Raw genomic sequence first — 11,001 nt, 5'->3', positions numbered from 1 at the left:
TTAACTACCTAATAATTTCGTAGCTCATCATGAGAAATCTGAATATATGGGAAAACTTGAAATTCTCTGAATATTTTCTCCTACTTATCTGCCTTTTTATGTATTATAGATTATAGAAGTTTTCAGGGTGTCTGCGGCTATTCTTAAAGTGAGGTTAATATTTATCTCTGGGGACTTCCAGTGGAGTGAGAAGCTTATCAAACCTTTTCCCAAAGAGCAATGCTATAACTGGCAAAATTTTCCAAAACAACCATTTTAGGACTTGGAAATTGGCCAAGGGCATACAATGAATTTTATTCAGGAAAAACTAGTAAACCTTAGTAAGAACAATGGGAGTCTGTGGCCTTTTAGCCTGCTGCCATCCTTCCCTATCCCCTCAGCCCTGTGACAAGGTAGTTCTTAGGGTAGAGAAGGCTGGGGAAAAACAGGAGTCTTACTGATAGGGGTGCCTGACTTAACTTGGAGCAGAAGGTGGAAAAAATCATTTCCATAGTTATTGTCAAAAACAATAGCAATCTCAGTGGTGAGCAATCATGCAAGGGCAGCATTACAGCTATCCTGAGGTTGCAATGCTAATTGGGGTAATGAACACACTGGTAGAACCACTGGAAATTGAATTGGGAGATACAGACGGTTTCCCCATATACCTGGTGGCTAAAAGGCTCCATGAATGTACAAAGATGCATACACACTCAGAAGAGTCTGAGACTTAGGCACCTACTCTTCACCTGGTTGAGTGTAAGACCTTGTACATATAGAGCAAAAGCATCAGGAGGAAAGAAACTTACCAACTGTTGGAACCTAACTCACACTGGGATCCATCAGCAAAGGACAGAAGCCTTATTGGCTCAAGTTCTTAAACACAATCGCTGACCACTAATCTATGCTGTCCTAGAGGTGGCCTCTAGGAAGCCAGGCTTAAAAATAAAAATTAAGAAAAAAACAAAAAAACTAAAACTGAGCAGAGACATCAGCAGCTGTATACTTCAGGGGGAGACAGTCTCTGGAGAACGAATCCCGGAAAGTTAGTGAACAAACAAACAGCAACCATCACGGGGGGAGGTTGGAGAGGGGTTACAACACAGAGTTGCTATATTAGTTAAAATACCCAGTTTTTAGCAATACATATAAGGCATAAAAGAAGCAGGAATGTGTGATGCATACCCAAGATAAAAAGGTATCAATGGAAAGTGTTTCCTGTGGGGATGAAGGGAAGTTAAGAAGGCAAGGGGGTGAGGTAGAAAGAACAGTGTTCCAGGAAATGAGAAAGGCACAGATGAAAGACTTTCTCCTCTTTTGGCAACTGAAAGCAGTCGCCCTTCCCCAGGAGCCTTAGCGTATCTTTAGATAAACCAGTATTTGGTTCCCTAAAGAGGTCTAAACGAAAAGTATGCAAAACGTAATCGTTCCACAGAGGTAGTCAAACTTAACATTGTCTGGGTAATGGATGCACAGAGGAGACAGGTGGCTTTCTTATTCTCATTGCTGTACTTGCTTTACACATTAAACACAATGGCTGACCATATACTTCTCAAAATAGTCTCCATTCACTAAAGGCAAAGATCGCCTCTTCCTTAGGGATAATGAACATCAAAAGAATCACTTATCAAAATATTTGCCTCAGCTCAGACCAAAAGCCAAGAGCAGTGGCAATTTTTATGGCATCTGGGTGGGCTATTCATGTCATTGTTTAAGGAATATTGCCTCTGTGACAATGACAAAGGACACATCCTCCCTAAACTATGCCTCTGTCCTTTCTCTTCTTTTTGTCAGAATCAGAAGACACTTCTGTATCAAAAATGTTGGTCTACCTCTTGCTTTAAACATAGACTACTGACCTGCCCATGTCATTTAATAGCACAATACATCACTGCTGTGAAGTTGGGACGGCTTTATTGATGATGTTTGGCATAAAAAGTGGGTGCTGATTCAGTGAAACTGAATTCTTCGCAGGATCACTGATATTCTGGATAAAAGAAACATGATTTTTAGTGTCCCCCTTTTTTTCTGAACATTGGAAGCTACTTTCTTTTTCCTGTCCTTAATGACACTGAAGAATAGATTGTGTCAATGGCATGCAACACAGAGATCCTTCTAACATGGCTAGTCTGAATGTAGCAGGAGTCATGTTTATTACAAATTGCTGGAATACTTGGCAAGGCTGCCCCCGCCAAAACAAAACAAAACACTGAAACCATTCTCTCTCCATAGTGTTTTTCTACTGCTGTCTACTTCATTCTTGAACTTCCTTTGTCCCTTGGCTTCTATATTTCTCCAGTTAATTGTATATTTGAACATTCCTTTCTATTTTTCCTCTTATTCTGACTGAACCTTCCATATCGATACTTCTCAGGTTTGTGTCCTTATCACTTTCTCATCCAATTCCCATGGACCTGAGTCATTCTAATCAACATACTGGGGGCTTGTAACTTCCAAGTCTGTACCTTCGACTCCAAAATTCTTCCCTAAACGTCAGACACATATCTAAATACTTTCAGGATAGTTTAAACTTTGTGTCCTATAGAAACTTTATATTCATCATGTTCAAATGTGAACTCACCCTTTCTAAGGCTAGAACTGCTTTTGATGAACAGTTCCATCAATCACCCAAGCCAAAACCTTGGATTCATTCTGGGTTCCTTTAGATTCCACATTCAGTCAGTAACCAAGTCCCGTTGATTCCATCTATTAAACATCCTTTATGTGTACCTCTTCACCTACCTTACTCTTCACTACTGCCTTATTTCAGGCCCTCATCACCTCACGTGTTAATACAATAGTTTAGCTGGAGTTTTGACCCACCCCTTCCTCTGGCCTTCCAGACTGCCTTGCTGGCAGAGTGAACTTGATGCTGCTTACTCTTCTGCTGAAAACATGTGAATGGTGTCCCGAGACTTACACAGAATAAATTTCAAGTCCCTTAGAATAAGGGGGTAAGTGATAATATAAAATAGTGACTAATCATTGGGAAAGTCAACTATTCTCCCCTCCATCTTTCCAAGTGTAAATATTGTTTGTAGTCTTAACATACCTAATATATTCAAATGTCTCACAGCACTTATAACATTCTTCCAAACATTCACCAGTTTTTCGTTAAAGTAACAATAATATGTAATTCATCATCATTCTGCTACAAAGGAACAGCCCACGTTATCCACATTCCCTAAGCCACACACCTTCAAGTCTACTAAATCTTTTCTTCCCCAAACTATAGAACTTCAGTAGTCTTTCTTCTTAGGAATCATTTTCCAGTCTTCAAGTGTTTTTGTAGTTCTTTTCAGAACCTTCTTGTTTAGATAACATAGAACGAAACTGAAGCCTTTATTCTAATACATCCCTGGCTTATACTGACAAAATCAGGAAGCTACACTGAGGCTGCTATTTGCAATATTCTTATGCCTTCAAGTATGCTGTTTGGCTTTGGTCATTTCTCTTTGAAAGCTTTCTTTTTCTGTTAGAAACTAGGTGACATGCAAGCCAGAAAGCCTTCACTACACTTGAAAACATACTTTTATGACTTCAGAGTAAAGCTAAATTCTAGATCACAAGAATTGTTGGGCTTTTTGAGCTGATACCTCTGTTCCTTATTGGCCTAAGAAACACCAGTGTGAATTATACATGAAAATAATTCAGTCAGGTGGACATATATTTTGACAAGAATATTTATTTGTTATTATTGAAAAATACACAAAGGCAAAAGATTGCTTAGCTGCTGGTTTTCCAGAGTACAGCAGGGCTTCGTAAGAAAGGGGGAAATATATCTGCTATATATGGCAGTTTACATTTCTAAGGCATTTAGGCTTACGAGTAGGAGGTGTGCCGAGGTGCATTTACTTGAGTTTAAACATACTGAGGCACACCAGGCAGGAAAAGAATTTGAAACTATACAGTAAAAGTCTCATGCATTTGTGTGTTAGGATTGTAATATCCTCCCTCGTCCATCTTCCATCATTCACTTTTTCCACATGAGTTTTAGAGTTGTTCATAGAACACTGGTAATAATCTACTCTTCAAGAGTTTGCTTATAATGACAACACTGATGGGACACACAGAACAGAACTGTTTCATGGACAGGTTCTGCAGACTCTTACCCACTTGAGGCTCCAGTAAGAAAAACACCGATTTGCAAAGGCACAGTGGAGGACAGGTTTAATGCATTAAATATAACATGAATCATTCACAATAACAAGTTTAGTGTTTCAGGGAACTTTTGTTAATACAACACAGTTGGTCACACAAAATACAAATGCTTCTGTTGATTTGTCTTGGCAACTCAGATACATCAACAGTGCTAACAGTTTAACAGCTTTGTTCTCATCTGACAGAAAATAATGGCAGTTCTGCAAGGCAAATGTTAAACCTGACCGTATGTATTTATTAATTCCACAGTGTTTTGACAGCTTATAGGGGATGGAACTCAGAGGATGCTGACACGCTCACTGAGGGCTTTCATCTCTGTTTCTTCAGTTTCAGGACTGTCACTGTGAGTAGCACTTGGATTGATCAGGTGTGTGGGGTACGGCAGCCCCTGCTCTCCCGCATACTGCTCCCACCGCAGGTCATCGCTTTCATGGGTGATGTAGCGTTCCCCGATTTTGCATTCCAGCTCTCGTAAATCTAACCAGGTCTGATAATCCTGATGAAGAAATTCCAAATTACCATAGAGATGATTCAAACTCATCAAAACACCATTTCGTAGGTTGTCAGTTCCCACAATTGATGAGTTACCCTTTTTCCTTCCCCTCTAACAGGGCTGCTTGGTTCAGCAGGCCCCCTGAAGTGACAGCATCAGCACCAAAGCCACCCTATTTGCCTAAACTTTGCAAACGCATACTGTTTACATGATATCATGCATTGAAGGGTGGGAAAGAAAGGCTTGCAGTCAAGCAATTAGAATGTTGGTATTCCTTTGAGATTTAATGACAACAAATAAACCTTTAGTGTTTCAGAGTGCCATTTTTCTGAACTCTAAGTTCAATGTGAAAATAATAAATATTTAAGAGAAAGCAAACAGGTACCCTTGCGTATACTTTATGTTTGCTATGCACTTGTTCNAACTTTTAGACCAGGCATGAAAGTATTAAAGTTATACAAAAGGTTGTACTTCGTTTATTCCTGGAGCTTTTTTTCTCTCCGTGCACTTCTGTTTGTTTTTATTATTTTCTTATGAAAGTGACATATGCATCTTATAAAAGAACTAAATCAATCAATAAGAAGAGATCAAAATAAAAAATAAAAACCTCTCATCTCATTATTAGATTCACTCTCCAGAGATGGCCTCTTTTAACTATTTAAAAAATTTCTTGTGATCTTATAGAAGTCATCACAATCAACACAGTATATTTTATTATATTTTATGTTAGACTCAGTAACTTTAAAACAGTACTATTCAAAGAGTGGTCTGTGGATCAGTACCAGCATGTTAATTAGTTATTGGTTTGTGATGGGATAAGTATACAAAGTGAGACTAAGTCTTTGGAAACTTTTTATAACATTTTGACATTGCTGTCACATTTCTATTATATTTTATATGTTTAAAAATGAAAACAAGATAACACTGGCCCTTTACTACAGATAATTTGAAAAGAACCACCTTAAAAAAATGAAACAAACACTGACTCCCTTCATTAAAGAAAACAAATCATTTCACTTCAGTGTTCTCTATCATATTGACCTTCATCTCCCAAGTTAGTTATATTAAATTAATTTGGGGACACTTTTGTAATTTAGAACAGCGCCTGGCACAAAATATGGGATGTATATACACACATATGTGTAATATTTACTAAAAAGTATTAACTCATTAAATCATGTACTAAACCTTACACATAAACCTGTAACTCGCTCCACTCATCTAGGCAGAATCCCACATGAGTTCCATGGAATTCAGGGCTCTTATAGCCCCCTTTGCCCATTTTTGGACCCGCCTCATTCTTAGTGTTGTAGAAATTTCATTATTTACATTCTTTTGCATAATTATAATCAAGTCAGACATGCTGATGTTTATCTAAAATTTAAAATTAACAAGCAATATGTGCAATAGCCTACCTATAACTACTATTAACTGAGGAACTATTGGATTTTAACACATATCCCCTATAGCCGATAACCTATTACCCTCTACAATAACCTATGTGAAATTTCTAAATCTATGCCTGCGCAAAGGAGCGTTTTCAAGTATTAAAAGGATTCTCTTTTCCTACATTTTCCTTAACTGCTCAAAATCATGACACATATGTTTGTTACTTCTTTATTACATAACTTTTTGTATTTCCTGGAGTTCACATATTTTTACAAATGAGAGAGGAACTTTATAATTTATCTAAATTTGAATATTAGGAATTTAGTCTAAATTTTTTATGAGCACTGTCAGCTGTCAGGTCCTTCAGGAGTTCCTGAATTTAACTTGAATAACTCCTTCCTAATGAACCAGGGCTCTGGAGCAGNAGATGTCGTATTTTAACTCAACTATGATATACATTCAGAAGTGACATTTTAATTTCATAATTTGGACATACAGGAAACATCTCAATTTTGGGGGCAAATAAAAAGCCAATTTGCGAGCACTTACAATGCCAATACTCTTGCTAAAACATCTTTTGATCAGTTTCTCTCTAAAAATTATTTATTACAGAAAATCCCATTAATTATATTATCAAAATATATAATTATTTTCCTGGTGGAACATCTTTTTAAGATATTAACTAACTCTTTTGGATTTTGAAATATGTATGAAATACATTATACAGGTACCTATGCACACATATATTTAAAAATTCACTCTGCTAGTAGATATTATTTAAATCATTGTATGCCTTTGGCTCATAACTTTAAAGCTCCTTATTGAGTAAAATGTATGTTTTTTTTTTAATTAAGTAATTCTGGAATTCCAAGTAGAGATTGTTTAAAATGTTAAACCCCAGTGAAAGTTCTGACCCACATAATTCACTTTAGTTTACCAATCATAATAGAATTTCCTGGCGCCCAGTCAAGTGTATTTAAGCAGCTCACTGGCTAGTCCCCTTGCACCTCCTCCACGATGTTATGTCTGACAGTGTGCTAATATGTTGACAAATCAATGTATTCGTTAATATTCAGCAGGCTTGCTAGATCTGCAGGCCTCATAAGCTGTTACAAACACAGTTTAATTATTAAAATGACGATTGTCTCTCTTTTGTTTCTCATACCGTTGGATTTCTGGGTCTCATCTACCCGAGGCTCATTTTCAATGAGGTTATTTTTTTGTTTTGAACAATATGTAGTGAAGGAGGGACCTACAGCTGGTTTCTTTTCATGGCAAAGTGCTACTTCCAACTTAAGTGTTTAGTGTGCTGGAACACTGTTGGATTCTGAAAACATACCATGTGGTCATGGTGCTAGGCTTTTATTTAGCTTTGCTTTGTGTTTGTACTGGCTGTATTTTTCGTTTCCAATTTCTGGGGGAAAAACACACTTGTGACCAATTTTATTTGAATTTACCATATTGAATGGCAAAAAATTGCTTGTAAAATAAAGTTTAGACTCTTTGATAAATTTAGCGGTATATTATTATGGCTATTCTATGCCTCAAGATGCCATATCTTCTATATTGTACATAAATGTCAGCATAAGACTGTGACCAACTGGAAGAAAAACCTATGGCTGTGCTTATCAGGGGAAGGAAGAGGCAGAAATACTACCATTGAGGCTGTGCACAAGTGGAAAAAACCTATGTCACTGGTGCACCATGACAATTTGATATTTTTGAAGTAAAGACAAGCTATAGGATTAATGCAAGGGCATTTCCTTGTCTATTTTTTTTTTCCTTTTTATATATGGTATGTCAAGGCTTCGTGTCTGACCTTAATTCTTGATAATACAAACTAACCATGTGACTGTGAAGCTGAGCAGTAACATCACAGCAGGTGAGCTGAGAATAGGTGCTTCTTCAGACTTCACCTGTGAACACAGAAAATGATCTCTGTCTGTGGGGGTCAGGGATCACTGTGAGACAATTTCCCAGGTTGCCTCTGTGTTCATTACTGCCTGCTTGCTTCCCTAATAGCATATAAAGGAATATCAAAACTCTGCAGGAAAAAAANAAAGGAAAATATAAAGCATAACATGGGCCAGGACTCATTATAAACTTGGGAGCTTAAAAACCAACTGCCCACCAACAAAACACTTTTGTCTGTCTTTCACTGTTGAAAAAAAATGTGAATTAACTCCCCAACTTTCCCAACCACCAAGTCCTGAATCAGGCGGCTTTAACTCTTTTGTTTGGTCTACATCAGCCTGTATGGACCTGAAAATACAGACTGTTACAGGGGTTCGGAGGCCACCTGGAACAAAGATCAGGTCACAGAAACCAGAATGAATTAGAATCCTTCTCATTATCACGCAAAGGGAAAAAGGATTTCTATAGTCTTTTGGTAATCTAGAATTGTCTCTCTTTGAGACTAATATTCCAAATATTTGCCTATATGAAATGGTTATAGAATCGAACACCTTAGCAGTCTTTGATTGGAGACAGTAAATGCAACAGCACACGTTTAACTGCTGTCTACGCCAGCTCAGATACTTTAGGGTAACATGGTACTTAGTACAATTTCAAGTTCCAAACATGTGTTCCCAGAGAGCTTTTGAAAGCATAGTTCTCTCAGGGAACTATGTATTAGGCATGTGCTTTAAAACATCCATTCACATGATTTACTCGCTGGTGAGTAAAGTGCACCTTTCATTCGAGATGCTGTGAAGTCACAGAGCAAAAATGGAGGACGAGGGGTAAAGGGAGAGATTATGTGCTACTGTAAGCACGCCGCAGCATTACGCTTCCCCAGACACTGCAGGAAGTAAACACATGCTATTAATTCAGTCATTCTGCTTTGAATTCTATAATTAGGAAGGTAAGAGTACAGTAACTCAACAAAAGGTCTGGTGTGTGCCCAAATGGGCCCCCACAGTGCACCACATGGCCTAAGGGGAAGGGAGAGGCTGCAAGGGGAGAAACCACAAAGGTCTGAAGGGAATGGAATAAGTGAAGATGAAAACGTTGTTCTGATGGTGAAACTCAAAATCCCAAGTCTGACTACAGTCACAGTAACCAGTGACCCGAAAAGCACAGCAAGATAATTACCAGAACCTCCACAAGAAAATAGTTTAGGGTATAAGGAGGGAATTATTTCATTTGTTTGTCTTGTTTCTTTGTTGTTTTTGGTTTTATATACCACATGTCAGTGAAGTCATATGGAGAAACAAAAACTCATAGGCACAGACAACAGTTTAGCGGTTACCAGAGGGAAAGGGGGGGGTGTGGTAGAAGAGGGTAAAGGGGGTCAAATGTATGGTGGTGAAAGGAGAACTGACTCTGGGTGGTGAACACAGATGTGATATATAGATGATGTATTACAGAATTGTACACCTGAAACCTATGTAAATTTACTAACCATTGTTACCACAATAAACTTTAAAAGAAAAAAAATGGAGGAAATTAGAGGGAATACGTGTGTGTCTAAATACGTGTATGTGTGTATTTATAAATATATTTTGTGGCTCTTTGCAGCAGAAAACAGACATAATTCACTATTAAATGTTGGAATCTGTAGTTAAATATTGGGAATCAGGTGTGACTGAGAAAATAGGTGCATCAGTAGTGTTTGAGAGCTCCAGTCTACATGTCACTGTTTCTGGAACTCTTAACACATCCTTTTTATTAACTCTCATACAATCTGGCATTAACTGTACCCTTCAATTGCCTTTCACTAAACACATTTTTTAAAGAAATACTAAAGTATTTTTTATATTATTTTTTTACAATGTTCTATTGATTGGCTATGTTCTTCACACGTATGTGTCAATCATTCATTCATTTGTTCATTCACCAAATATTCTCTAAGGAATTACTGTTGGTAATTATTTAGGGAATAAAAAAAAATCTTACTCCCTGAAAAGCTCCCAATCTGGTTTCAAAGGCAAAAAGGGCATACACACACAGATACATGCACCATTTTGCACAAAATGCACCATTTTGACTCTTTGGCCTTTAATTCATGTCCCACTCAAAGAAAAAAATGTTTTATCATTTCTGAAATATAACTAGCTATGTTGCTAGTGACTATCTCTAAAGGTCCATTTCTATGTCAATTGTGTTTCACGATATGGGCGACAAGAATTCCTTTCTCCTATATATTGTGCCCAAAGTTGTCTTCTTATAACTTACCCACACTAATCCTATTTATGTTCTAGATGACATGGAAAACTTGACTCTATTCTATATGACAGCTCATCAAGTCTTGGAGATAGTGATTCGCCTTAACCTCACCTTCAGTTATCCGTCAGACACCACTGTCTTCCTTTGCGCTCTCATTTAATGGGCATCAGCTGTTTTTCACTGTCCCTGTTTATTACTGACTTTTGAATTTTCCTCATAATTAACTGCAGCGTGATGTGTACACACAGATTTTATTCATATAGTCTAAGATTTAGGGTTTTCTTTTTGAAAAAAATTACATTCATATTCTTAGGGAGTCCTTATAACCCCAGGAAAGTACTTATTATTTTAATATTTGTTTTATATAAAAGGAAAAACTGAATCTTCAAGAGTCATGTAACTTGGTCAAAATCAGATAGCATTCAGGTAACAGAGCTGAGGTTGAAACCCTAAGGACTGGTTCCAAAGCCCAGGCATTTAAACACTATGGCACACAGCAGCCAGACCATAATACCATTGATTTGTTATTATTAACCGATGATGTCAAAAATTAACTAAACTTTTCCCCAATTATTAACATTGAATTCTTTTTAGTTATGCTTTTTACCACACTTTTATGTATTTAAATGCATAGACATATGCAGGGAGATATGTATCTCTATATCTATCTCTATCTCTATAGTTTAGCTCAATATTTAGCTCAACATGGCTTTAGCTCAACATTTCAGGTCTCAAAGGCTATTCTCAATGTGATGTGATCCCCTCCTATCATAGGGCTTAATCCTCTTATGTTTCCACCACTTCAAAACTGA

General features: G+C 37.3%; 1 protein-coding gene across 1 annotated transcript in view; it reads right to left on the bottom strand.

Moving 5' to 3' along the window:
• Positions 1-3,646: 3,646 nt before the first annotated feature.
• PRKD1 (protein kinase D1) overlaps positions 3,647-11,001 on the bottom strand; it is a 359,670-nt gene continuing 352,315 nt past the window's right edge. The window contains exon 21 of the mRNA XM_019654274.1: positions 3,647-4,744. Within this exon, the coding sequence (XP_019509819.1) occupies positions 4,418-4,744 (327 nt within the window). The 3' untranslated portion in view covers positions 3,647-4,417. The remainder of the gene's footprint in view (positions 4,745-11,001) is intronic.

This window comes from Hipposideros armiger, unplaced genomic scaffold (assembly GCF_001890085.2).
Source record: "Hipposideros armiger isolate ML-2016 unplaced genomic scaffold, ASM189008v1 scaffold_218, whole genome shotgun sequence".
NCBI lineage: Eukaryota > Metazoa > Chordata > Mammalia > Chiroptera > Hipposideridae > Hipposideros > Hipposideros armiger.
The sequence above is the reverse complement of the archived record's forward strand: the minus strand, read 5'-3'. Positions and strand labels throughout refer to the sequence as shown.